General features: G+C 47.6%; 2 protein-coding genes across 3 annotated transcripts; both read right to left on the bottom strand.

Annotated features, from left to right (window-relative positions):
* Window positions 1-8,623: 8,623 nt before the first annotated feature.
* Window positions 8,624-21,559, bottom strand: LOC127004699 (cell surface glycoprotein 1-like). The gene is made up of 5 exons (XM_050872789.1): window positions 16,133-21,559; window positions 13,940-14,135; window positions 12,552-12,671; window positions 11,084-11,314; window positions 8,624-9,360 (listed from the first exon to the last, which is right to left on the bottom strand). Exons 1-5 carry the CDS (start codon window positions 18,646-18,648, stop codon window positions 9,196-9,198), a joined length of 3,228 nt encoding a protein of 1,075 aa, XP_050728746.1. The 5' UTR covers window positions 18,649-21,559; the 3' UTR covers window positions 8,624-9,195.
* A 116-nt stretch (window positions 21,560-21,675) lies between these two features.
* Window positions 21,676-26,680, bottom strand: LOC127004457 (hematopoietic prostaglandin D synthase-like). Of its 2 annotated transcripts, none has more exons than XM_050872196.1 (5): window positions 26,495-26,680; window positions 24,117-24,280; window positions 23,476-23,659; window positions 23,039-23,162; window positions 21,676-22,520 (listed from the first exon to the last, which is right to left on the bottom strand). In XM_050872196.1, the coding sequence occupies exons 2-5, from the start codon at window positions 24,247-24,249 to the stop codon at window positions 22,356-22,358; spliced, it is 606 nt and encodes a 201-aa protein (XP_050728153.1). In that variant the 5' UTR covers window positions 24,250-24,280; window positions 26,495-26,680; the 3' UTR covers window positions 21,676-22,355. The 2 variants fall into 2 exon arrangements, with proteins under 2 accessions (XP_050728153.1, XP_050728155.1); XM_050872198.1 differs by lacking the exon at window positions 26,495-26,680 and adding an exon at window positions 26,347-26,487.
* Window positions 26,681-26,981: the final 301 nt, after the last annotated feature.

The following is a 26,981-nucleotide window of genomic DNA, read 5'->3' as shown; positions in this document are numbered from 1 at the left end:
GAAATACAGACGAAAGAAGGCTTACCAGTGGGAGGGATGAGAGAGTGAAGATGCTGGTTAACTCTTGCATTTTCTTTCTTCTCCTTTATTTTCACCTGTCTTCTCTCTACCTTCCTTGGAATTCCCCTCCTTAAAAGTCTTTGGAGTTATAGGAAGAAGGAAATATAGACGAAAGAAGGATTGTCACTAGGAGGGATGAGAGAGTGAAGACGCTGGTTAACTCTTGCATTTTTTTTCTTCTCCTTTGTTCTCCCCTGTCTTCTCTCTACCTTCCGTGTGCTATTATTTCCACCTGTGTTTTTTTTATTATCCTCCGTTTTCTTTGTTTTTTCTTTGTTCTCGTTTTTCTTTCCACCTTACTATTTTCTCCCTCCTCTTTAGCTCACGTTTTCTCATTAATTCTTACACTGACGTCACTGCAGCACACACACACACACACACACACACACACACACACACACACACACTGACAGTATATCGGACCTCTAGCAAAGGGAGGAAAACAAGTCAAATATTCAAGAAAAAACAAATAAATCGGATAGAACATTAGTATTTTCTCCACGTGTCGCCAGAACAAACATCTTTCTTATGTAATGCAAAGGGACCAAGACTATCAAACCACGTAACATAAAAGAAGAGGAAAAAAAAAAAGTATAAGCTCCCTGACCCACATCGTAAGGAGGGCTCTCTCTGTGTGTGTGTGTGTGTGTGTGTGTGTGTGTGTGTGTGTGTGTGTGTGTGAGGGAGAGGACGAGGACGAGGACGAGAGCGAGAGCGAGTCCTTGTTAGATCTCATTCTTTTTTTTTTTAGTAGGAGTCGTTTGTGGCCGTCCAGAATCGTATTGAAGTCAGTGTGTCAAAGTGTGTGTGTGTGTGTGTGTGTGTGTGTGTGTGTGTGTGTGTGTGTGTGTGTGTGTGTGTGTGTGTGTGTGTGTGTGTGTGTGTGTGTGTGTGTGTGTGTGTGTGTGTGTGTGTGTGTCGTGGAGTCGTCGAGTTTTTAAGGACAGTTTTGCTTGGCGTGCGGAGCTGCAACACGAGGACAAGGAAAACAAACCCTCCCGGCAGCGATGATGACAAGACCTCGCAGCCTCATTCAGGGACAGGGAAAGAAAGGAGGGAAAAACAATGTCCCTGGAGTGGTGGTGTTTGGATTGTCTCTTTCTAGGTTTGTGTTTGGATAAGGAAACAAAGAAAGAAAAAAACAGCCTATAGCGGTGGTGTTTGGTCCGTCTCTCTCTCTCTCTCTCTCTCTCTCTCTCTCTCTCTCTCTACTTAGGTTTGTGTGTTTGGATAAAGAAAGAAAAAACCCAGCCTATAGTGGTGGTGTTTGGACCGTCTCCCTCTACGTCGGTTTGTGTTTGGATAAAGAAAGAAAAAAACAATGTATATGTAGCAGTGGTGGTGTTTGGGTTCTTCCTTTCTCAGTTTGTGTTTTTAAATGGAAGAAAAGATATCATTTCCTAGGAGAGTTTCCCCAGACGATTTTACGGGAAAAACTTAACAGAACACATGAACACGAGGAGTCAGGAAAAAGTCGGTCAGTTTAAACAACGCAGCTCCTCTTCCATTCCTGCTGACACAACACTCTGAACCATATGAAATTGAAGAATAGGAAGGATCCGTCACCATCTATCTTGACCACCCATAATTCTATATGTAACCTTTTCGTATATATATGGACTTTTAACTCATGATTGCTAAGCATGTTCGAACGGTTTCCTTCGTCCACTATTTTATCTGTAAACCGGTTCTTGCTATAAACAACTTTGAAACCAAATATAAAGGAGAATAAAAAATATGACGGTCCAGTATTAAAACAGTTCACTCGAAATATGAACAACAAATATAAAGAATTAACGAACACACACACACACACACACACACACACACACACACACACACACACACACACACACACACACACACACACACACACACACACACACACACACACACACACACACACACACGTACGTTTATGACTAACAGTAATAAACAGCTTTCGTAACCAAGAGCCAACAGTGTATAAGAAGAACAAATAACAAACAAACGAAAAAGAAACGGTAGCGAAAGAAAAAGAAGACCGAGTTATAGAAGAGGAGGAGGAGGAGGAGGAGGAGGAGAAGAAAATAAACTAAAGAGAAAGCAGAGGTGAAGATGATGGAGGAGAAGGAGGATACCGATATACACTCAAGGGAGGACATACGTGGTCGGGGCAAGGCAGAGGAGGGCGAAGGATGGGCGTAGGGCACGCCCGAGAGGGAGAGAGAAGAGCAAGGGAGGGGAAGATATGTAGGGTAGGATAGGACAGCAACAGAGAAGGCCAGTGCAGGATCAGGGAGGGGAAGGAAAGAGGAAGAAGGAAGGAAGAAAGAGGAAAGAAGGAAATACGGCAGGGCAGAAAAGGAGAAGGGATAGGTTAGTGTGGGGTTACTTAGAGTAGGGGAGGGCAGGGTAAGGTAGGAGTTTGCAGACTAGAAGGGAATGGGCAGTAAAGGGTAGGAAAGGGCAGGGCAGGGCAGGGTAAAGGCTGAACAAGGCACGGTAGGAGTTTGTGGGCCAGAATAGACAGTATACGGAACAGAACGCGCAGAACAGGGTAGGAAAAACAGGGTAAAACAGGACTCGGCAGGGCAGGAAAGGGCAGGGTTATGGCCAGGGTAAGGGCTGAACAGGGCACGGTAGGAGTTTGTAGGCCAGAATAGACAGTATACGGAACAGAACGCGCAGAACAGGGTAGGAAAAACAGGGTAAAACAGGACTCGGCAGGGCAGGAAAGGGCTATGAACAGGGCAAGGTAAAATATGGACAGTACGGTAGGAGTTTGCATGTTAGAAGAGTGAGTATGGAACAGAATGCGTAGGACAGGATGGGAAAAACAGGGTGAACTAGAACAAGGCAGGGCAGAGCAGGGATAGAACAGGGATCAGAACAGGATAGGACAGAGAAGTGAGTGCTGAACAGGGTACGGTAGGAATTTGTAGGCCATAACAGAGTGAACAAGGAGCAAAATGCGCAGGAAAGGAGAGAAAAAACAGGGTCAGCTAGGATTCGACAAGGCAGGGCAGGGTTATGGACAGGGCAAGGTAGAGGCTGAATTCGTTACGGTAGGAATTTGCAGAAGGGAACAGAGTGAGGGGAAAACAAAACGCTCAAGGCAGGGTAGGAAAACAGGGTAAAGTAGGACTCGGCAGGGCAAGGTTGTGAGTGGGTCGGGGCGCGCCAAGGGTCCTCCTGCCACGGGTCCGCTGAACACACAGTAACTTGACCCCCAGTGTCCCTCCAGAGGCGTCCTGCTTAACCTCTCGCCAGCTTCAGAGGGCGCCGCGGCAGGGGGGGAGGAAGGGACGGCATGATGGAGGTGAAGAGGATGAGGGATAGATGGAGATGGAGAGAAGGAGGGAGGGAGGAAAGGAAGGAGTGAGGGTGGAAGGTGAGGAGATAAGGTGCGCATGGAACAAGGAGGGAGGGAAGGAGGGAGGAAGGGTAGAAGGGAGAGAAGGGAGGGAAGGAAACGTGCCTGTGAACTGTCTGGAGATACGAACAGGAGGCTGATGGATAAATAAACTGAACTGAGATGAATGACCACGGGAGGGAGAGGCAGGGGAAGGAGATGGAGATTGACAGAAGCTAAACAGATTGACGGAAGATAGAGCAATAGAAGGAACGAAGATAAATAGATAGACGGGTGATATACGGGAAAACGGGAGAGGGAATGAACGGATGATAAAAAAATATATATAGATGAATGGAAGAGGAGGAGACGAGAAGGGGAGGAAGGAGAAGGAAGGAACGGTGAGAGATGAATGGGGAGAGAGACCAGAACAGGATTTTAGTTAGTTAATACAAGCAACAGGAATGACGGTAAATATTGACGGAGGAATACGAGACAAGAGGAAGGAACTGGGAAATGGATAGGCGGGAAAAAGAGGCAAAAATTATAATAAGTAAATGTTTGTTAGTGAAAGAAAATGGGACGTGTTTGTTGTTGTTGTTGTTGTTAATGATGCTATAATATTCGACTTACTAACTGTGTGTGTGTGTGTGTGTGTGTGTGTGTGTGTGTGTGTGTGTGTCACCTCTACTCCGTTATTCGGCCTGTGACCTAACCCATCGAGGAAGAGGAAGAGGAAGAGGAAGAGGAGGAGGAGGAGGAGGAGGAGGAGATGGAGAGTCAGTGTGTCAAAGGTTAGGTCGTCATGATAGCCAACTCTCTCTCTCTCTCTCTCTCTCTCTCTCTCTCTCTCTCTCTCTCTCTCTCTCTCTCTCTCTCTCTCTCTCTCCGACTGCATCTCTATTTTCGTCACACACACACACACACACACATACACACACGTTCCATTTAGCTCATTCCATCCTTTCTTTTTTCATGTAAACAATTAGGAAAGGCTGGTATTTGTATTAGTAAAGCTAATAGTCGTAGTAGTAGTAGTAGTAGTAGTGTGTTCGTAATGCTTCTTATAATGTTGTTGATTTTTATAGCTGTTTTTTTATTTATAGATTTATTAGCGACCAGCCGAGTGTGGTTATTAGGTTAAACTGAAGGAGAGGAGGCATGGTAAGAGGAGGTGGAGGAGGAGGAGGAGGAGAATGTGAGAGAAAACGTGAGTGAGAGGCTGAGAGGAGAGAGGAGGGAAGGAAAAGGAGAAAAAAAATGCCTGAACCTGAAATGTTTGAAGAAGAATGACCGGTAACACGAAGGAAGGGAAGGGAAAGAAAAAAAAGTGGAAACAAATATCATACCTGTTGAGAGAGAGAGAGAGAGAGAGAGAGAGAGAGAGAGAGAGAGAGAGAGAGAGAGAGAGAGAGAGAGAGAGAGAGAGAGAGAGAGAGAACTTTGGACCCTCGTTAGGACATCTACGAATTTGTGAAGGTCAGAAACCCTCGCAGGTGAAGTGGCCAGCCTTCCTCCTCCTCCTCCTCTTCCTCCTCTTCCTTCCTTCCTTCCTTCCTTCCTTCCTTCTCGTGACCGGTTGTTGGAAATTCCTGATTTTTTTTTTTTTGAGTTAACGGGTTTGTTTGATTAGTTGTTGGTCTCTCTCTCTCTCTCTCTCTCTCTCTCTCTCTCTCTCTCTCTCTCTCTCTCTCTCTCTCTCTCTCTCTCTCTCTCTCTCAGGTCAAGTGAATAGGCTGTTCCGAACCTACAATTTATTTTCTTATTACTTTAACAAACTACATTTTAACTACTACTACTACTACAGTAACACACACATACACACAAATAAACATACTAAACCAGCGCCATTTCATAATCTTAATCTCAAGTGTCTCATTCATAGTTTCGAGACTCCTGATGCGCTTCGAGTCGTGGTGGAAGAGGCGAGTGGAGTGGAGTTCAGTTTCGCCTTGGGAGTGGTGGTGGTGGAGAAGGCGGTGGTGGTGTTGGATGATGTGGAGGAGGTGAGTTTGTTGATAGCGTAAGTTTAGTTATAAGGCTTGAACGGAAGAGGAGGATAAGGAGGAAGAACAGTGGGAGAAAGAGGAGGAGGAGGAGGAGGAAGAGCAGAAGGATGTGCATTAATCCTCATTATTCATTGTTGTTTTACACTATTGATTCGGTACCAGTAATTAGTGTTCATGTGCGTTATCGTTGTTCAGATAAACGAGTACGATGCTAGGTGTTAAAGGCGCGAAAATTTGAAAACGTCTTATAGGATTAATAGAGGAAGGGTTGTGATGAGTGGTGACCGTTGTGGTGATCGAAGTGATGGCAGTGGTGTTGGTTGTTACTCATGGTGGTGAGGCCGTAACTACAATAACAGCGGTGGTGGTAGGAAGTAATAAATAGTTATCATGATACTGGTAGTTGTGACGTCTGTTTTCTAGTTACATTAGGCTAGTTAGGTCATGGAAGGGTACTGACGAAGGGGAATGTATGCGGTAACACAAGCAAAGAACGTTAGAAGTAGTAGCTGTAAGTGTACATGTAAGAACGTAAGGAGTCCGCAAGAGGCGGTAGGTCTGTGCAAGGCAACTCTTGTGAACATTCTAACCCCACCTAACATCACTATCCATGAATTTATCTGATATTTTTTTGGTAAATCTTAAGAATAGCGGCTCTTATAGCGTGTGCGCATTTAGGGCACGGTGTGGTGGTAATTACAACATTTCTAGCACGTACGGTGGGGTTTTGACAAGCGGACAGGCGTGTTTGTCACAAGGGGTGTATTTTTCCACGCTGGCCTCACGATGGGCGATGAGACTGCGAGCTCCTGGGTGAAGAAAGGGGAGAGCCCGCGCTGAAAAATACACCCCTTGTGACCTAAACACGCCTGTCCGCTTGTCAAAACCTCGTACGTGCTAGAAATGTTGTAATCACTACTACACCGTTTTTTTAATGTGTATCGTGTTGGCACTGTATTTAGTAGCAGAAGAGACGGGGGGAGGGGGGAGGGGTGCATCTCAGCTCACCCGATAAGCATGATCACCACCTTTCTATTTATCCAAGTCGGAAGTCAGAATTCGGGCATGGTCAGCAGGAAGCACAAGACGGCAAGGCTGGGGACGAAGCGAGGCGTGGCGGGCGGCGGGGAGGAGGAACGGGTCGGGGAAGGGAGGACGGCGAGGTATTGTCCGGTCTGGTTGATGGTAGGTGTTTAGTGCTTTGTGGGTCTAGGTTACCGTGTACTTGAGTAAGGTTTGTTTAGTGAGGTTAGGTTACGGTTTAGCGGGGATAGGTTACTGCTTAGATAGGTTACTGAATAGGGGGATTGGGTTATTGTATAGTGTGTTAGGTTATAGTGGGGTTAGGTTACGGTTTAGCGGGGATAGGTTACTGTTTAGATAGGTTACTGAATAGGGGGATTGGGTTATTGTATAGTGTGTTAGGTTACTGTTTAGATAGGTTACTGAATAGGGGGATTAGGTTATTGTGTATAGTGTGTTAGGTTATAGTGGGGTTAGGTTACGGTTTAGCGGGGATAGGTTACTGTTTAGGTAGGTTACTGAACAGGGGGATTTGGTTATTGTATAATGGTGTATGGTTATGGTTTAGTTGGGTTAGGTTAGTGAGTAGTGAGGTTAGGTAACTGTGCTGTGAGGATAGGTTACTCTTTAGATAGAATAGGTTATTGTGTAGAGGGGATAAGTTACGGAATAGGGTGTTAGGTTATTGTATAGTGGTGTTAGGTTATAGTGGGGTTAGGTTAGTGAGTAGTGAGGTTAGGTTACTGTGCTGAGAGGATAGGTTACTCTTTAGATAGAATAGGTTATAGTGTAAAGGGGATAAGTTTCTGAATAGGAGGTGTTAGGTTACAGTATACTTAGGTTAGGTTACTGTTTTGATAGAATAGGTTGCTGAATAGAGATTAAGTTATTGTGTAATGAGGTTAGGTTATTGTTTAATGAGGTTAGTTTACTGGTAAGTGCTTATATCAGGTTAAATTAATTACTCGAAAATGGTTAAGTAAAAACAAACACAAAACAGGAAATGATAATGCTGACCCTAATATACAGTTTCGTAAATAAGTCATAATTTGTGAATCCGATAATTGATTTTTATGGGAGATCACTGAGGGCAGACCTAATCGCAGTAATTACTTAAGCGGTAGTTGTGTAATTTACAAGTAACAGTAGGAGTAGCAGGGGGAACAAAGATAGTGGGATTAACGGTAGTAACAGGAAAGTCATCAATATTAGCAAGTATAATCAGAAACAGCAGCCATATATAATAATAAGTCAGGAATGCAGTTATCTTGGAACATCAAAATACAGCGAAAGGATTAGCGAATTAAGGGAACAGTAGCAGCACAGTGGTAGCATGATCAATAGTAGTAGGAGTAATAGAGGTATCAGTAAAGAGTTATAGAGGTGGTGGTGGTGATAGTAGTAGCGATAGTAGTGGTAGTAGTAGTAGTAGTAGTAGTAGTAGTAGTAGCAGAGATACCGTTCACAACGCAACTCTAATGGATGGAGGCCCGTAGTAGTAAAAAAAAAGTAGTAGTAGTAGTAGTAGTGGGGGTAACAGTGGCAGTGATGGCAGTAATAGAAGCAGAAATATAACAGTTCAAGTGATCTTTGGCTTATTTTGTGTGCCCTTGAACTGTCTCGTAAGAATAAATTGTAATAGCAGTATAGTTGTTTTTCCTGTATATTTTGTTCTTGTTTCGTTGGCTTATCATCAAGTAGATCATCATCATCAATAACATGTTGAAGTAGTAATAGTAGTGTTGTTTTGTATAGTTGTCCTTGTTAGCATCACGTATCATCATAAATATAACATCAGCAATATAACATCTGCCCGCACTAATACTTAAAAAAGAGTTAATTTGAAGTAGTAGTATTGTTGTTTTGTATTGTTATAGTTCTTGTCTAGCATTACGAATATGTCATCATCAATATATCATTACGAATATGTCATCATCAATATAACATCTGCCGGCACTAATACTTGAAAAAAAGGTAATTTGAAGTAGTAGTATTGTTTTGTATTGTTGTAGTTCTTGTCTAGCATTACGAATGTCATCATCAATATATCATTACGAATATCATCCATTATCAATATAACATCTGCCGGCACTAATACTTGAAAAAAAGGTAATTTGAAGTAGTAGTAGTGTTGTTTTGTATTGTTATAGTTCTTGTCTAGCATCACGAATGTCATCATCAATATATCATTACGAATATCAGTCATCATCAATATAACATCTGCCGGCACTAATACTTGAAAAAAAGGTAATTTGAAGTAGTAGTATTGTTGTTTTGTATTGTTATAGTTCTTGTCTAGCATTACGAATATGTCATCATCAATATATCATTACGAATATGTCATCATCAATATAACATCTGCCGGCACTAATACTTGAAAAAAAGGTAACTTGTAGTAGTATTGTTTTGTATTGTTGTAGTTCTTGTCTAGCATCACGAATATCACCCATCATCAATATAACATCCGTCAGCACTAGCATATCGTCACCCTCATAAAATAATCGCCAAAGTCATTTTTCAGTGATTTCCAGGTTTTTGTTTACATCAATTTTTCATCATGTGACGCCCATTTTTGTACAGTTGCCTTCGTCATTCAGGGTTTGAGTGTTCTGGAATTGGCCGTTTCATTTCTGCCTAAATCTTAAGTCAAATAACATGATGACAGTTCTTTTCTGATTTCCTGTAAAGTAGAAAATAATGACTTCGGCGGTTTGTTTACGAAGGTGACGATATTCACAAGCAGCATCCCTCCCCGCCGCCGCCAGCATCTCAGGCGCGCCCAATCACCGTGAGCAACACTTTCTTGTAAGCTTGGCGGAACTCGGGCGAGGACAGCGGGTACAGGACAGGGTTGACGGCCGAGTTGATGTAGGCCATCCAGTAGCTGAATGTGACGTACCAGGTAGGGAACAGCGTGGGGAACCAGGCGCTCAGCTGTGGGGAAGAGGGGGGGGATAGAACGGGAATAAGGAAGGGGAGGAGTAGAAAAATAGAGACAAGGAAGACGGTGAAGGGCGGGGAAAGAGGAAAGAGAATAGAAGGAAGTGGACGTGTTACAGGAAAAAGGATGAGTGTTAGGAGGAAAAGAAGAAGGAGGAGGAGGAGGGGGAGGAGAAGAAAAAGGAGGTTGTGGTTTGGTGGTGGTAGGAAACAGTTAAGAGTAATAAGAGGAGGTGAAAAGAGGAGGAAGACGAGAAATAGGAGAAGTGGGAAAACGAGATAGAGAGAGAGGGGAAGGCGGGGGAGGGGATGAGAGAGAGTGGAGGAAAGTGAGAGAGGGGAAGGCGAGGGAGGGGATGAGAGAGAGTGGAGGAAAGTGAGAGCAAGGGAGAACGAGTTGTTGGGGCGAGGAGGAGGAGGAGGAGGAGAAGAAGGAGAGTGAGTGTTTGGTAATGCCACGTAATCATATTGAGAAACTTGTTGTACATGAAGCGGTGTGGGCAGCACTACTAACGGGATCCACGGTAATATATCGGCGTGGGTGCAAGAAAGATCAGTTATCTATGTCCAAAAACCGTAAGATCGAGTTTGGTGCTTTTTTTTTTTTTTTACAGCAAAGGAGTCAGTTCAAGGGCATAAAAAAAGGAAACAAATGTGAAAAAAAGCCCGCTACTCACTGCTCCTAAAAATAGTTAGAGTGGCCGAAAGATAGGTCAGTTTTGGCATGAGCTTGTATCTATAATTGTTAGTGTTTAAAATAGCCCTCCAAGTTTATCGCTAGTAAGGCTTAATATTTTTGAACTAGAGCGAATATATGAAACCAATTGCTGTTTTGATAATTCGGTTTCAGATTCTCTTTGGCTTTTGATAATGCGGTTTCAGATTCTCTTTGGCTTTTGATAATGCGGTTTCAGATTCTCTTTGACTTTTGATAATGCGGTTTCAGATTCTCTTTGACTTTTGATAATGCGGTTTCAGATTCTCTTTGGCTTCTCTTAAAAAAGAAAAAAAGATATATGGTGTTATCGGACATTGGCTCTTCATGCGTTCAGGTTAAAAATAAAAAGAACAAGGTGAGCGTTGTGCGAGATGAGTGTAAATTGACGAGAAAATTAGATAAAGAAGGAAAAAACTTACTCTGCGGCAAGTTTCAAGATTAAATTAGTTACAGTTCTGAGAGGGGAAGAAATTTGACCTTAGATCGACTTTACATACTTCGTTGTTTTTTTTCTCTTGTTTGGTACGTTACGTTAACTCTGATGCAAGTAATGGTAGACCTCCCTTCCCACCCCACCCAACACTCTCTCTCTCTCTCTCTCTCTCTCTCTCTCTCTCTCTCTCTCTCTCTCTCTCTCTCTCTCTCTCTCTCTATCTCTCCTCCTATGACACTTTTTATTTTTCTTTCTTTCTTTCTTTCTTAGTATCTATTTATGTATCTGCACTTATCTACCTATTTATCTATATACTTTTTCTCTTTTTTTCTCTTCATGTCCCGTTAACTCTCTCTCTCTCTCTCTCTCTCTCTCTCTCTCTCTCTCTCTCTCTCTCTCTCTCTCTCTCTCTCTCTCTCTCTCTCTCTCTCTCTCTCTCTCTCTCTCTCTCTCTCTCTCTCTCTCTCTCTCTCTGTACTTTTATCTTTTTTCTGTCTGTGTGTCCCGTTAACTCTCTCTCTCTCTCTCTCTCTCTCTCTCTCTCTCTCTCTCTCTCTCTCTCTCACCACGAAGAGGATGTAGAATGGCACCCAACAGAGCAGGAAGATCACCACAATGTTGAGCAGCGTGTACACCGCCTTCATCTCCCTCCTCAGCTTCGCCTCCTGCTTGTCGTCCTTCGCCTGAGTTGCCGCCGCCGACCCCGCCACCAGCCTCCTCTGATCCCCTCCTGCTCCACTTCCTCCTCCTCCTCCTCCCGAGCTTGGGTCTGCTTGTACGCTAGGCTGTTCCCGTAAGACACAAAAAAGTAGGATTGGAAGAGTTAGTGTTTTTTTTATCAATAGTGTTTTTAGAAGTAGGATCTGAAGAGGTAGTGTTTTTTTTTCTCTAATTAATAGTGTTTTTAGCGTTGAGAAAGTTGTGTTGTTTCGTGATTGTTCCCGTAAAACACACACACACACACACACACACACACACACACACACACACACACACACAGACACACACACGTAAGTAAAATATGAGAGAAAGCGTGAAAAGTACATTATTATTTATTATTATTATTATTAGATATCATTCTTGGTGTGGAGAAAGTCATGTAGTATTGTGCTAGCCAGGAAACAGTGAGTGTCGGTTCGCCTTTTTTTGTACCGTATTTACGAGTACGTGTGTGTGGGATTCTTGGGGTCAACGCATTGGTGGACTTTTAATTGTTGGAGACTTGCAGATATATATTATGCAGCCACCCTCTCACTCTTCCACGCATCCAACCGTTTTCTCTCATCCACAAAGTAATCTCATTCACTCTCACCCACCGTACCTCTTCCTTATCCATCCACTCATGCACCGATTCATCCACCCATCTCATCAGCACGCCACCTACTCATCCATTCATCCACCACTCACCCTTTCACCCACACACTCATCCATCTCACCCATCAACCAACTCTTACACTTACCCACCAATCTATTCACCCGCCCACTCAACCACCAGTCCACCCACTCATCCATTTGCCACTCCTCCTCTCACTGAGCTTCCCCTTTCCGCTTCCCCCTTTTCCCTTCTCCCTTTTCCCTTCCCCTTCCACCTTTCCCTTCTTCCTTTCCTTTCCCCTCCTTTCCCTTCCCCTCTTTTCCCTTCCCCTCTTTTCCCTTCCCTCCTTCCCTTCTTTTCCCTTCCCCTCTTTTCCCTTCTTTTCCCTTCCCCCTTTCCCTTTTTTTTCACATCCGCCTTTCCCTTTCTCCTTTCTCCTCTCCCCCCATTTCTCCCCTTCCCTTCCTCTTCCTCCTTTTCCCTTCCCCCTTTTCCCTTCCCCCTTCCCCCTTTTCCCTTCTCCCATTCCCCTTTCCCCCTCCCCCTTTCCCCCGCCCGCTTCCCCCCTTCCCGCTTCTCTCTTCCCCCTCCTCACTTTTCCCTTCTCCTATTCCCCTTTTCCCTTCCCCTTTCCTCTTCCCTTCCCCCTTACCCCCTTTAACCCCTACCCCCCTTACCCCCTCCTACCCCACCCCCCTTCCTCCCCTCCCTCCACCCACCTTCCTGCCGGCGTCCCTGATGGAGGCCGCCCGCTTCCTCACCACCCACAGGATCCTGGCGTAGGCCACGAGCATGACGAGCAGGGGCATGTAGTAACCCATGCAGCCCACGAATACCACCTGAGGGAGGGAGAGGTGTGTTGATTAGGCGGACAGGTAGACTGATAGGTAGATAGATAAGGGGGAAGGGATAAGCGGGAAGGGGGAAGGGGGAAGGGAAGGGGAATAGGAAAAGGGGGAAGGGGAGAGGGGAAGAGGAAGGGGAAAGGAGGAATGAGAAAGGGGAAGGGAGAAGGGGAAAGGGGGAAGAGGAAAGGGGAATTAAGCTCAGTGAGAGGAGGAGTGGCAAATGGATGAGTGGGTGGACTGGTGGTTGAGTGGGCGGGTGGATAGATTGGTGGGTAAGAGTTGAGAGAGTTGGGTGATGGGTGAGAGGGTTGAAAAGACAGGTAAACTAGGGAGGTAAAGAGGTAAATTGGGTGGGAAAGCAAGTAGGCAGACAGGTTAATAGGCAGGTAGAGAGGTAAGCAGATAGGTTGGAAAGGAAGTAGAGTGGTAGACAGGTAACTATTATAGACAGGTAAGCAAACATCTAGATAACAAGGTAAAGATAAAGTACCGTCCCACTCCTTTCCTCATCCTCATCCCTCTCCTTCTCTCCCCTCATCTTCCTCTCCCTCCTCCCCATCTCACTCCCTCACCTTCCATCTCCTCCCTTACCCTTTATTCCTGCCCCACCATTTACATTCCTCATCCTCATCCCTCTCCTTCTCTCCCCTCATCTTCCTCTCCCTCCTCCCCATCTCACTCCCTCACCTTCCATCTCCTCCCTTACCCTTTATTCCTGCCCCACCATTTCCATTCCTCAACCTCAACCCTCACCTTCTCTCCCCACGGCTTCCTCTCCCCCCACCCCATCTCACTCCTCCCCTTCCATCTCCTCCCTTACCCTTTATTCCTGCCCCACCATTTACATTCCTCATCCTCATCCCTCTCCTTCTCTCCCCTCATCTTCCTCTCCCTCCTCCCCATCTCACTCCCTCACCTTCCATCTCCTCCCTTACCCTTTGTTCCTGGCCCACCATTTCCATTCCTCTGCCTCCCAAAGACCCTCACCCCCTCATCTTCCTCTCCCTCCTCCCCATCTCTCTCTCTCACCTTCCATTTCTTTCTCTCTTACCCTCTATTCCCGCCCCACCATTTACATTCCTCATCCTCATCCCTCTCTTTCTCTCCCTTCATATTTCTCTCACTCCTCCCCATCTCACTCCCTCACCTTCCATCTCCTTCTCCCTTACCCTCTATTCCTGTCCCTCCATAACCTTCCAGTCCTCTCCTCTGCCTCCCAAAGACCCACACCCATTCAGGCCCCATTCTCCGTTCCTCACCAGGTTTCTGTTGAGTACGGTATCCCAGTAGCAGTCCCCCTCGTTGTAGTCGTTGACGAAGCGGTCGTAGAGGAAGGGCGGCAGCCAGATCAGCGCCACGAGACACCACGTTCCCAGGATGATGTAGAGAGACTTGCGCCCCGAGTTGTAGTTACGATAATGAAGAGACCATGTGACGCTCCACAGCCGGTCCACGCTACACAGGTAAGTGAGACGCAGGTGATGGGAGAACAAGGTGAAAGGAGGATTAGCTGATGGGAGGAAGAGGTGTTGGGAGGGAGAAGTGAAGGGAGGAAGAGGTGAAAGAGGAAGAAGTGAGGGGAGAAAGAGGTATGAAGAGAGGAAGAGGGGGAAGGGAGGAAGCGGGGGAAGAGGTGAAGGAAAGAAGAGGTGTTGGGAGGAAGAGGTGTTGGGAGGAAGAGGTGTTGGGAGGAAGAGGTGTTGGGAGGAAGAGGTGAAGGGAGGAAGAGGTGAAGGGAGGAAGAGGTGAAGGGAGGAAGAGGTGAAGGAAAGAAGAGGTGTTGGGAGGAAGAGGTGAAAGAGGAAGAGGTGGAAGGGAGGAAGAGGTGAAGGGAGAAAGAGGCGAAGGGAGAATGAAGTGAAGGGAGGAAGAGGTGAAGGGAGGAAGAGGTGAAGGGAGAAAGAGGCGAAGGGAGAAAGAGGCGAAGGGAGAAAGAGGCGAAGGGAGAAAGAGGCGAAGGGAGAAAGAGGCGAAGGGAGAAAGAGGCGAAGGGAGAAAGAGGCGAAGGGAGAAAGAGGCGAAGGGAGAAAGAGGCGAAGAGAAGAGGCGAAGGGAGTAAGAGGTGAAGGGAGTAAGAGGCGAAGGGAGAAAGAGGCGAAGGGAGAAAGAGGCGAAGGGAGAAAGAGGCGAAGGGAGAAAGAGGCGAAGGGAGAAAGAGGCGAAGGGAGAAAGAGGCGAAGGGAGAAAGAAGCGAAGGAAGGAAGAGGGGGAAGGGAGGAAGAGGTGAAAGAGAGGTGGAAGGGAGGAAGAGGTGGAAGGGAGGAGGAGATGAAGGAAGGAAGGAAGGAAGAGGGGGAAGAAGGAGAAGTAGAGTTGTATATAAAAGAAAAAGATTGTAGAGAACGTTATGTTGAAGGAGGTTGTGTAGATAGAGGAGTGCATATGTGAAGGAAGAAGAGATGGAGAGATGGAGTTGCTGGTTAATCGGAAGAAGAGACTGTCGAGGGTATGTTGAAGGAGGATATTTAAAAGGAGATGGTTTATAAAGGGGCTATCGCACTGGGCAAATTTTCCGTGGATCTTCAGTCAAACACGATTTCCGCTGGCGTGGTTCTCAATTGTTTGTTGTTATTGCTGCTGCTGAAGATGGTGAGTAATACCGTCATCCTTCAGTGAAGTCTACCGTAGCTTTGGAAGATCGTCGACACGTCAGAAAACCACGGAAATATGAGAACACGCTAGCGGAAATCGTGGTTTGACTGAAGATCCACGGAAAATCTGTCCAGTGTAATAACCCCTCTAGGCACTCTAGCAAAGTTTTAAAAGTCACTATAAACTTTGACATATACTATAACCGGAGATATGCAGGTTGATAGACATTGACACACACGCACACACGGACAACAGTAACCCAACTTAACCTAACTCAACCCAATACACCGTAACGCAACACAGGACAACACAAGAACTCAACCCAACGCACCCAACCCATCTACAACCCTTCAATAAGTACACGACACAAGAACCGAACCCAACCCAACACCAAAACAACCAAACGGTAAAAACACGACACAAGAACCGAACCCAACCCAACACCAAAACAACCAAACGGTAAAAACACGACACAAGAATCTATCCGAACCCAACCCAACCCAACAGTAACACAACACAAGAACTGAACCCAACCCAACAGTAACACAACACAAGAACTGAACCCAACCCAACCCCAAAACAACCAAACAGTAAAAACACGACACAAGAATCCAGCCCAACCCAACCCAATTACAACCCAACAATAACACAACACAAGAACCGAACCCAGCCCAACCTAAGACCAACACTACACACCACAACTCAATCCAACACAGTACTGCCCAACACAACGCAACCCAAACCACCACAACCCAACACAGGAACCGAACCCAACCTAACCTAACCGCAACACACCACACCACAGCACGACTCACTCCAACGCAACACCACAAAACACAACGAACGCAACGCAACAACACCTGATGGCGGCGAGGGTCATGACGGACTCGAAGGTCATGGTGTAGTCACTCCAGACCCAGTAGTGGCAGAGCGGCGCGGCGAAGGGGAAGTAGTCGTAGAGGTTGTAGAACATGAACAGCGACATGACGGAGATGCCCACGTTCATGTCGGTGAAGGCCAGGTTGACGATGTAGTAGTTGAAGGGCGTCTGCAGCTTCTTCTCCATCTTCACCGACAGGATCACCATCAGGTTCCCGAGCACCGTCTCCACCATGATCACGAACTGCACCACGAACATCACCGCCTTGAAGGTCGTCCACTCGATCCCGCCAGTCCCCGAACCCGCCAAGAGCTCTCCCTCCGCCGTCTCATTCGCAGTCCCGTTAGCCTCGTGGGGAGATAACACTTCGTAGGCCTCGGAAGGGTTGTTACTTGGGGACTGCGAGGTATGGGCCGCTGAGGGATGGGCACTGTCTTCTTCTGGAGCCTTCTGTGACGCCGCCGTGCCTTTCAATGGCTGTGTGGATGGTGACGCGAGTGTTTCCTTGGTTTCTTCGTCCGCGTCAAGCTCTTCCGCTGCGGATGAGCCTGTGAGTGGCGCAACCGCTGCCAACCCGCCGCCAAGGGGTTCTGTCGGGACTAATGAGGCTGTCAGTGGCTCTGGAAGGCTTGCTGGGAGTCCTGACACCGCTGAGGGTTCTGCTGAAGGATGTTGTACCGTCAACGTCTCTGAGGTAGCAGCGGAAAGCTTTGATTCCGTGGAGGGTTCTTGTGGTAAAGACCCTGGTTCCAGTGAGTGCTCTGGGGTAGGATCTAACTCCGAGGACTCTGGTGACGGTTCTGGTTCCGCTGAGGACTCTGGTTCCGCTGAGGATTCTGGGGAGGGTTCAGGTACCGTCAAGGGCTCTGGGGAGGGTTCTGGTACCGTCAAGGGCTCTGGGGAGGGTTCTGGTACCGCTGAAGGTTTTGGTGATGGTTCTGTTTCCGCTGAAGGGTCAGGTGATGGTTCTGTTTCCGCTGTGGGCTCTGGTGATGGTTCTGTTTCCGCTGAGGGCTCTATTGATGGTTCTGGTTCCGCTGAGGGCTCTATTGATGGTTCTGGTTCCGCTGAGGGCTCTATTGATGGTTCTGGTTCCGCTGAGGGCTCTATTGATGGTTCTGGTTCCGCTGAGGGCTCTGGGGAAGGTTCTGGTTCCGCCGAGGGTTCTGGTGACGGTTCTGGTTCCGCCGAGGGTTCTGGTGACGGTTCTGGTTCCACTGAGGGTTCTGGTGACGGTTCTGGTTCCACCGAGGGTTCTGGTGACGGTTCTGGTTCCACCGAGGGTTCTGGTGACGGTTCTGGTTCCACCGAGGGTTCTGGTGACGGTTCTGGTTCCACCGAGGGTTCTGGTGATGGTTCTGGTTCCACCGAGGGTTCTGGTGACGGTTCTGGTTCCACCGAGGGTTCTGGTGATGGTTCTGGTTCCACCGAGGGTTCTGGTGACGGTTCTGGTTCCACCGAGGGTTCTGGTGACGGTTCTGGTTCCACCGAGGGTTCTGGTGATGGTTCTGGTTCCACCGAGGGTTCTGGTGATGGTTCTGGTTCCGCCGAGGGTTCTGGTTCCGTTGAGGGTTCTCGTGAGGGTTCTGGTTCCGTCGAGGGCTCTGGAGAAGGCTCTGGTTCCGCTGAAGGTTCTGGAGAAGATTCTGGTTTCGTCAAGGGCTCCGGGGAGGGTTCTGGTTCCGTCGAGGGCTCTGGTGATGGTTCTGGTTCCGCCGAGGGCTCTGGTGATGATGGTTCCGCCGAGGGCATTGGTGACGGTTCTGGTTGAGCCGAGGATTCTGGTGACGGTTCGAATGCTGGTGAACCCGTGAGTAGTTCTGGTCCTGGTAACTTGTCACCGTCACTAGGTTCAGGCAGCTCCTGTGTCAAAGTAGAAAGTTCTTGCGACAGTTTACCGTTGCCGAGAAACAACACTGTGTTCTCGGCCATCTGCCTCGCGCCTCCATCGTCCTGACGGGTCAGCCTGGCTGGGAGGTGGGGCAAGCCGGGAACACTGCCGCCTGACGCGTTCACTTGCCCTCCTGTCGCTTCTTGGTTCGTTCGTTCTAAGGTCTTGACGTGTGGCTGCTCACTGTGGTTGTTTGGCCACGTCTCCGGCTGAGAGGGAGGCAGCTCTGGAATTGTTTTGGGTGCCGTAGAAGGAAAAGGCAGCGTCATTGTCTCGGTAGGCGGCGGGGAAGAACTGGGTGGATACAAGACGGTGAACACGCCAGCGGGAGTCGTGACTCTTTCTCGTGGCGGCAGAGTCGGGTACTTCAAGAAGAACACCTCCTCTGACGTCATAGTTGTGGCTTCCGGCGTGGCTTGTGGCAGGCCATCCTGGGCCGCCTCGTGTTTTGGGTTGCTGAGGTTGTGTGCTGTTGCGAGGAGGAACGCCCACAACAGTGAGGCGCCAACGGGCACGTCAGAGACGGGTCGTGTGTGGCTGTCGGGCAGGTGTGTGAGAGAAGCATCCGCATGGCCGGGGATAGAACCGATCACCTCGTTCAACATTGTGACGAGGGGTAAATGCTTGCCAATATTTGTTCCTTGAATTAAGCTTAACCCGGTTTTTGCTTTTTGCACACCGGGGAACGCGTTTGTCAAGCAGCGTGGTAGGGGAACAAATTTATCAAGCAGCGTGGTGCTCTAGTCTAGTATGTCAAAAACACTGGCGTGGGAAGTGCAGTTTGTACTGAATTCAAGTCAGGACGTGGCTGAAGGATCGACCAGCCCTGCGTGGAGAGTCGGGAGAGTGTCGACCTGAGGCACACACGCGGCAGCAGCAGACCGTCTCGTACTTCCGAAAGTTGCTTGAATTGCGACGTTTGAGCAGACAGGTGATGAAGAAAGAACAATCACGTCCTACTCTCCTTTTCCTTACAAGCAGGAATTTCGTTGGTTCACCTTCCCCAGAGAATCCTTAGGGATCGAGGAAAAAGTCCTTATGAGCTGCACGTGAATCTCGGGTGGCCGAGACAACGACGCGGCGAGATGTGAACTGTCCCTCCCCGCCGCCACTGGCCTCGATACGAAGGTGGGTCGGAAGTTGAGGCAGGTGGCTTCCATTTCGGGATACCCTTCAGACCCCCTCCGTCCAGCTCTCCCGCCCTCCCTCTGTCACGACACCCGCCAGATGCCATGCGTCTCCTTCTAAATATAGACACAAAGAAAACGCCTACAAAGGAGAGTGATCGTTATATATAGAATCAAATTAAGTGCGTTATTCGTTGCACCTCTCCAGACGGCGGCACCCGCCATCATGCGGTATAGCGGTCGAGGAAGACATGATTTGAGGCGCGGTAATGGGATGAGCCTGACGGTGCCTGGCGGGACATGTAGAAACATTTTCTGTCGTTGCTCTGCGTGCGTGTTTTTTTTTTTTTTTTGTGTGTGTGTGTGTGTGTGTGCCAGAGCTCTTCAATCCCTTCCTCTCCAAGTCACGAGAACCACCACCTTCCATCCGTCCTCACCCCACATCCTTTCTTCCTCGAGATTCCTCCTCCTCCTCCTCTCTTCCGCCCTCCACTTCCTTATCTACGCTGACTCATCAACTACGCTCTAACTTGACCTATTTTTTGTTGTTGCGCGCGCGCGCGCGCATCCGAGTGCGTGTCAGGGTCACTACGGCACATCTAGACTAGAAGGCCGCCAAAACTGGGTCGCATCACAATAAGTTTGAAGATAATTTTTCTAAAGTTCTAGTGAAACGAAGTCTTTGTAATATTAATGTAATGATAAGAATAACTCGAAACACTAGCCGCTGCATTGTTTACAAGGTTGACTGGCTCGGGGCACTTAATAACAATGATAAGAACATAAGAAGAATAGAAGAATTTAAGGAGTTTGCAAGAGGCCGGTTGGTCTATACAATGCCGCTCCTGTAAGCTTAACCCCACCTTACCCCACTATCCACTAATTTATCCAAACTCTTCTTGAATGTATCTATGGTATTTGCACTCACAACATAACTGCCAAGCCTGTTCCACTCATCCACCACCAATGATAAGAACATAAGAAGAACAGAAGAAGTAAGGAGTTTGGCAAACCAATTCTTGCCTATGTCTTTGTTGAATCTGAATTCACCAAACTTAATCAGTGCTGTGTCCTACCTGGCTCTTTTACAACCAAAACCTTATTAACATCCCCTTTTTAAAGCCCTTCATCCATTTGTAAACTTCGATCAAGTCTCCTCGTAACCTTCGCCTTTCCTGAGAATGCAGATTTAAATGGTTCAGTCTATCCTCACGGCACGTTTCTCACTCCTTGAATAATTTTTGTCATCCTCCTCTGCACAGATTCTAACATCTTGATATCAATTCTGTAGTAGGGTGAGCAGAACTGGACCGCATAATCAAGGTGAGGTCTAACTAGTGCTATGTAAAGTTTGAGGATGACTTCAGGGCTCCTATTGCTTACGCTCCTTGAGATGAAACCAAGTACCCTGTTTGTACGATTCTTAGCTTGAATGCATTGAGCCCTAGGATGGAGGTCAGTGCTCATTATAAGTTGATCACGATACCTCACGATGCATCACGATGTTAAGATCGTAGCTCATCGGCATAGAATTTCTGAAGGTGGGAAAGGGGCTTAAGACTCCTAAGTCTCTCTCACACCCAGACCTACTTAGAGGAGTGTCATTTTAGAAATAACTGTGTGAGGGGTTGTTCCTACCTACACTCAAAATACTACACTTCCCGGCATTGAATTCCATCTGCCACTTCCCCGCCCAATCATATAGTCTGTCTAGCTCATCCTGGAGAACGCTAGCATCCTGGTCTGATTGGATTACTCTACCGATCTTGTTATCATCTGCGAACTTACTGACATCACTACTAATTCATGTGTCCAAATCATTGATGTAAATGATAAAAAGCAGTGGACCCAACACCGACCCCTGCGGGACTCCACTCGTAACATTGCCCAGTCGGATATTTTACCATTGATTTTCACTCTCTGCTTCCTACCTCTAAGCCAAGCCCTCATCCATACAGAAATTGGACTACTGATTATAAGTTCCTGACTCGAATAATATTAAGTTTTTATTTTAATATCGTGCCATTAAAAAATCAGATAACTGGAATTTCTGGGCCTGAGGAATTGAGACTAGCAGAGATGCATTGGAATGATTGAACCTCAACAAATGATTATGCTGACAACGATTTTCCTCCTTTAGTGGTGACCTTGTGGCCTTGGTTATGGGCTGGAGGCTTAATTAAAAGAGCGTCGGAGGTTCAGGCCCCGCTGCCGCCTCTAACTCGGGGTATGGAGTTTGTTAGTACACTCGGTGCTCAAACCCTCGAACGTTGTGTTCTCGGAAATGGTGTTTTTTTCCACTTTTTTTCAGTAGAGCAAGTTTTTAGAGACCGTTACCGACCACATTGATATAATCCGTTAAAATATATATTGTAATAGTTGCTGAAATTAAGAAAAAAATAGAAAGTGTAGTGATTTTAGTTCCTTTATTTTTTTTGCATAACGTGTGTGTGTGTGTGTGTCACCGTGCAGCTACAAGTTTCCAGGAACAATAATCGATACATCTCTTGACAACGAATTGCATTTATTCAAGAAATTATTACGCTACATGCAGTGAACGGTAGCGAGCCTCTTCCTGTCGTGTGAGCTGAAGAGGTAATGGAAGAAAAGGGACGAAGAAAATCATCTCAGCAATAAACAAAGGAAAATAAGGAAGAGGAGTGGAGCAGCTGAAGAAAAAGGAGACAGATGAATGGAGCTGCTGTAGGAGTAGGAAAAGGAGGGAGTAGTCGAGCAGGAGGTGGAGGAGGAGGAAGAGGAAGGACGAAAAAAAAGTTAGAGCGGAATGACAGTAGAAAAACGAGAACGAAAAGGAGGCAAAGCAGAGGAACCGAGCGGATTAGAAAAAGAAAAGACCACGAGGAGGAGGTGGGGGAGGAGGATGAAAACATGGAGGATCTAGAATGGAGTGACCGTAGAAAAACAAGAATAAAAAGGAGGAAAAGGAAAGGAGTCGGGAGTCGAGAGGAGTAGGAAAAGGGAATAGACAAGGAGGAAATAGGGGAGGAAGAAGAGAATACAAAAAGGAGGATCTAGAATGTAAATACCATAGAGGGACAAGAAGAAAAAAAGATGAAAAACCAAAGAAGATGAGAAAATGTGAAAGTCTCTGGCTCTAGTGGGGATAGCGGAGGTGGAGGTTGCGGTGGGGGTGGTGGTGGTGGTGGCATCAGCGGAGTAGAGCCTCAGAAGGGGAGTTGAGACTGCTTATCATTCCACTCCTTGATCTTGGGCAGCGCCACCACCCGCTCCACCAACGCCTCCACGCTGGGGTACTTCTTCAGCACCTCCTCATCGAACTTCTTCAAGCCGCTCATGGTCAGCCCGAGAGCCAGGTCCCCCCACGTCACCTGCGTCAGTGGATGGAAGGATTAGATAGTAGCAAAGGTCTGTCGTCGTTGTTATGGGTCAGGTAATTTACAGGTATGGATGCTTGATTAGTTTGCTAGAGTCCCGCCACTCCTTCCTATAGTCCTTCCTTTTCCCCTCTCCCACGTCTCCTGCGATGGTTGTGCGAAGGGTTTAGTCGTGGTTGTGTGTGTGGGTCGTGTTGTGGTTGTGTGTGGGGGTCGTGTTGTGGTTGTGTGTGTGGGTCGTGTTGTGGTTGTGTGTGGGGGTCGTGTAGTGGTTGTGTGTGGGGGTCGTGTAGTGGTCGTGTTGTGGTTGTGTGTGTGGGTCGTGTTGTGGTTGTGTGTGGGGGTCGTGTTGTGGTTGTGTGTGGGGGTCGTGTTGTGGTTGTGTGTGGGGGTCGTGTTGTGGTTGTGTGTGTCATGTCGTGGTCAAGTATGAGTCGTGTGTCTGTATCGTTTCCGTGTGGTGCCAGCGTCGTGCCTGCGTCGTGCCAGGGTCATGTGTCACGGGTCATCACCTTGCCGGACGTGAGCCACTCCTTGCCCTGCAGCTGGGGCTCGAGGCGCGTCAGGAAGGGCGTGATGAGCTTTGGGGTGATGTCCTCCTTAAACGTCTTCTGCATCCCCTCGGGGTTCTTGAAGCTGCGGAAGGATTTATGCCTTGATTAGTTGGATGATTCGGTTTATTGATTCGGTCTATTGATTGACTAGTTACATGTCTGGTTGATTGGTTAGTTGCCTGGTTGTCGGCCGAGTGATTTTTTTATTGATTCATACATTATTTTACCGAGACGTAAACTTTTTTGAGGAATAGAAGTACAAAAGAACAAGAACAAGAAGAACAAGATGAAATGTAAGTATATCAGGATGGCTGAGGCACTAACGCTTATGCTTTCTATTGCCCCCGATGAGCCCTCGCTTCCCCATTGCTGCTGTCCCGTATATATATACTCACAAATGCTGGTACACCTCGGACATGATTTCTGAGACCGTGTCAACGACCTCGTCGCAGCGAGCGGCCTCCAGGCTGTCTTGGGGCACGAGGCCGGCCTGGCGAGCGGCGTAGCGGGCGATGGTGAGGGACTGGAGGATCGACTGGCCGTCCACCATCAGGACAGGCACTCGACCCCCGGGCACGGCTGGGGACGGACAGTGGAAGTGCTTAATTTTCACCAAATTAAACAGCACAGCTCATAGAGCCTTGTGAAAACTATTTATACGCTAAAGTAGCCCCCAGGCTATAGGGCTTATTACCCACTTGGCCCTTAACGCTACTACACAGTATTATATGCTCGGGACAAGGAAATGAATGTTAAGCTTTAAACGCACTACACACAGCCCATGGCTCCCTACTCAGTGTTCTGCTCCTCAAAGGCAAGACAAAAAAGCTCGTACATATGTTCCTGAATTGGAGAGGAATACGTATAGTGACGCCTAGTTAGTTTTACTTTTTAAATACTACTGTCTTGTGTCACTAAACGTTAAACTTTAATGTTGTTGCGCATGTACACTGTTGCATGGTTTCTTATTCAGCGAATGATTTGCTGTTGCGTATGAAAAGTCGTAAAACCTGTTCAGGTTTTAATGTGAACTCACTTTGCTTCTTGGCGGGCCAGTCACTCATCTCGAATCGTTCGTCGGTGTAGGCGATGTCCCCGTAGGCGAAGATCCAGCGGGTCAGCTCAGCGCGGCCCCGCGCGTTGAAGTAGATCAACTTGTACTCAGGCATGGCGGTGGCAGGCGGTGACACGGCGCTGGAGCTGCAATGCACATTTTCAGCTTGAGTATGATTAATAAAAAAAAAAAAAAAACTGTTCAAGTCACTTTAGTGGGACGATTCAATATAGTAGACAAACCAACGGAGATTTCGGGTTATCTTCAACTCAGCACTGCGGGAGAATTTTAGAGGTAGAAGGCAGACACCAAGATAAAGGGAGATGAAGTGGTTAGCTGTTGACTCTACTGTCCAAAAGGGCTGTGGGCGTGGAAGCCCCCCCCCCCCCCGCAGCTCGAGTTGCATACTCCATAATGGAGCGGACAAGGCCTCTGTATATAATTGGCTATCAGGAGGGAGAGAAACATTGCTGGAGACGATACACAGCAACTAACCTCGAGGAAGCTGATTTAGCAAGCAAAGAGATATGAACTTTTAAGTGCTATCGAAGTCTAAGTATTCGGAACTGATGTTTGGAAGGGTAGATGTAGAAGAAAGGGACGAGGAATAGGGATAGGTGTTTGGAAGGGTAGTAGTAAGTATACTACGCAGGAACTAACGCCCAGCATAACAAAGGTGAACTCGAGCTTCCGCGCTGAATGCCAATCGAACCTTATGTAACCTTTGAGGCGCCGACAACCATAGATTATTAGTGTGTGTGTGTGTGTGTGTGTGTGTGTTATTTCTATAGTTCATGGACACAAAGTTATTTATTATCGAATGTGTGCCGTATGGGAAGAAGAGGAGGAGGACGAGGGGAGGAGGGGGGGAGGAGGAGGAAGACGAGTAAGAGGAAGAGAAGAAAGATCATCGAGCGAGCAATGAATAATATGCAGCATGGTTACTGTGTGTGTGTGTGTGTGTGTGTATGTATGTGTGTGTGTGTATGCGCGCTTCGAAATTTGCAGTGTCATGGTGTGTGTGTGTATGGAAAAAAGTTCGGAATGCGGTCGGTTTGGAATTTCCGGACGGCCCATCATATTTTTTTTATTAACCCTCGGCCATTACCAGGTGTTTGGGATCTTGCGTTTGAATGATGAGATCAGAATTGTTAGTACTATAACCGATCAATACGCTGCTTCCGGTCACAGATGGTGTTATGACTAAGTCCGTAACAAAGGAAACAAGATGTGGAGTTCGGGCTCCATAGAATGTTATGAAAGGGAAGAAAAAATAGACTTGCTTAGCTGTAATTATGTATCTCCAGAGCCACTTTCAAATTCTAGAGATACGTTGAGAAAGTTACAATCTTGAACGGAATGAGTGAAAAAGGGGGTTCCACAAGCTTTACCATTGCACAGCCCTACTAGGAGTTGAGACCGCTACATCCCTTCCGAAATGACAATGAACGCCAGCCCCTATCACAGCCCCACCTCAGGGTACACAGCATCCCTAACAGCCCCCACAGCCCCACCTTAGGGTACACAGCACTCCTAACACAGCCCCACCTCAGGGTATAAACAGCATCCCTAACAGCCCACACAGCCCCACCTCAGGGTACACAGCACTCCTAACACAGACCCCACAGCCCCACCTCACGGTATAAACAGCATCCCTAACAGCCCATAACACAGCCCCACCTCAGGGTACACAGCACTCCTAACACAGCCCCCACAGCCCCACCTCAGGGTATAAACAGCATCCCTAACAGCCCCACCTCACGGTATAAACAGCATCCCTAACAGCCCATAACACAGCCCCACCTCAGGGTATACAGCTTCCCCAACTCAAGGCCCTCACCGCCCCAACTCAAGGCCCTCACCGCCCCAAATCAGGATCCACAGCATCCATGACACAGCCCCCACAGCCCCAACTCAAGACCCTCACCACCCCAACTCAGGACCCACAGCATCCATGACACAGCCCCCACACCCCCAACTCAAGATCCTCACCGCCCCACCTCAGGACCCACAGTATCCATGACACAGCCCCCACAGCCCCAACTCAGAACCCACAGCATCCATGACAGCCCCCACAGCCCCAACTCAAGACCCTCACCGCCCCACCTCAGGACCCACAGCATACATGACACAGCCCCCACAGCAAGATACACAGCAAGACTTAACACAGCGCACAACCCAGCCCCCACCTCAGGACGCACATGCAACTTACCCTAACACAGCACTCACAGCCTCGACTCAGCTTTTACAATTTCACAAAACATCCTTCACACTGCCCGCACAGCCACAGCACTCACAGCCACACCTCACAGATCCTTTAACACCAACCCACTCAGACGCAGGTGGACAGAGCGACTTACCTGTGAGAGCGTGCAGGTAGAAGTGACTGTGACTGTGCAGGTGATTCGGAGGCGGCGCGGGGTGTGATTCGGAGGCGGCGCGGGGTGTTGTTCGCGTTCAAGGCCGCGCGATCCTGTAATGCTGTGTAACTATTAGTCGGACTGTCTGCACATGCCCGCCTCCTCCTTGAACCCGGTGTGTGTGTGTGTACTCCAGCCGTAGCACAAGTATACTCGCTTAAGGAAAACACTTCAGAACTATCAGTACTTAATGACGGAGCAAAAAAAAAAAAAAAAAAGGTTCGGCTTTCACTTGTTCCGCCGACAATGCCGCTTGCCAGTCATCCTTCCTTTCCCTTCCCTATCTTCCCTCCTCTTCCTTGCCTCACCCGCTGCAGGATTGACGAGTCACTGTTGATTGAGAATCCGAGAATACGAATACCTGACTCACTCATGTTTCTTCTCGGCCAAGGTATCTCCCCTTCCCCCAACCCCCACGCGTCCCGTC

This window comes from Eriocheir sinensis, chromosome 28 (genome assembly GCF_024679095.1).
Source record: "Eriocheir sinensis breed Jianghai 21 chromosome 28, ASM2467909v1, whole genome shotgun sequence".
Taxonomy (NCBI): domain Eukaryota; kingdom Metazoa; phylum Arthropoda; class Malacostraca; order Decapoda; family Varunidae; genus Eriocheir; species Eriocheir sinensis.
The sequence above is the reverse complement of the archived record's forward strand: the minus strand, read 5'-3'. Positions and strand labels throughout refer to the sequence as shown.

What these genes read in the sequence shown, in the direction of transcription:
- LOC127004699 (XM_050872789.1), bottom strand. Translation starts at nt 18,648, where the DNA reads ATGTTGAACGAGGTGATCGGTTCTATCCCCGGCCATGCGGATGCTTCT. An exon ending in CCGTACTCAACAGAAACCTG is followed by an intron (nt 12,672 to 13,939) that starts GTGAGGAACGGA and finishes TCCCTCCCTCAG; the next exon opens with GTGGTATTCGTGGGCTGCAT. An exon ending in CATTCTACATCCTCTTCGTG is followed by an intron (nt 9,361 to 11,083) that starts GTGAGAGAGAGA and finishes TCTTCCCCACAG; the next exon opens with CTGAGCGCCTGGTTCCCCAC.
- LOC127004457 (XM_050872196.1), bottom strand. Translation starts at nt 24,249, where the DNA reads ATGCCTGAGTACAAGTTGATCTACTTCAACGCGCGGGGCCGCGCTGAG. An exon ending in TCCGAGGTGTACCAGCATTT is followed by an intron (nt 23,163 to 23,475) that starts GTGAGTATATAT and finishes ATCCTTCCGCAG; the next exon opens with CTTCAAGAACCCCGAGGGGA. An exon ending in AGTGGCTCACGTCCGGCAAG is followed by an intron (nt 22,521 to 23,038) that starts GTGATGACCCGT and finishes CCACTGACGCAG; the next exon opens with GTGACGTGGGGGGACCTGGC.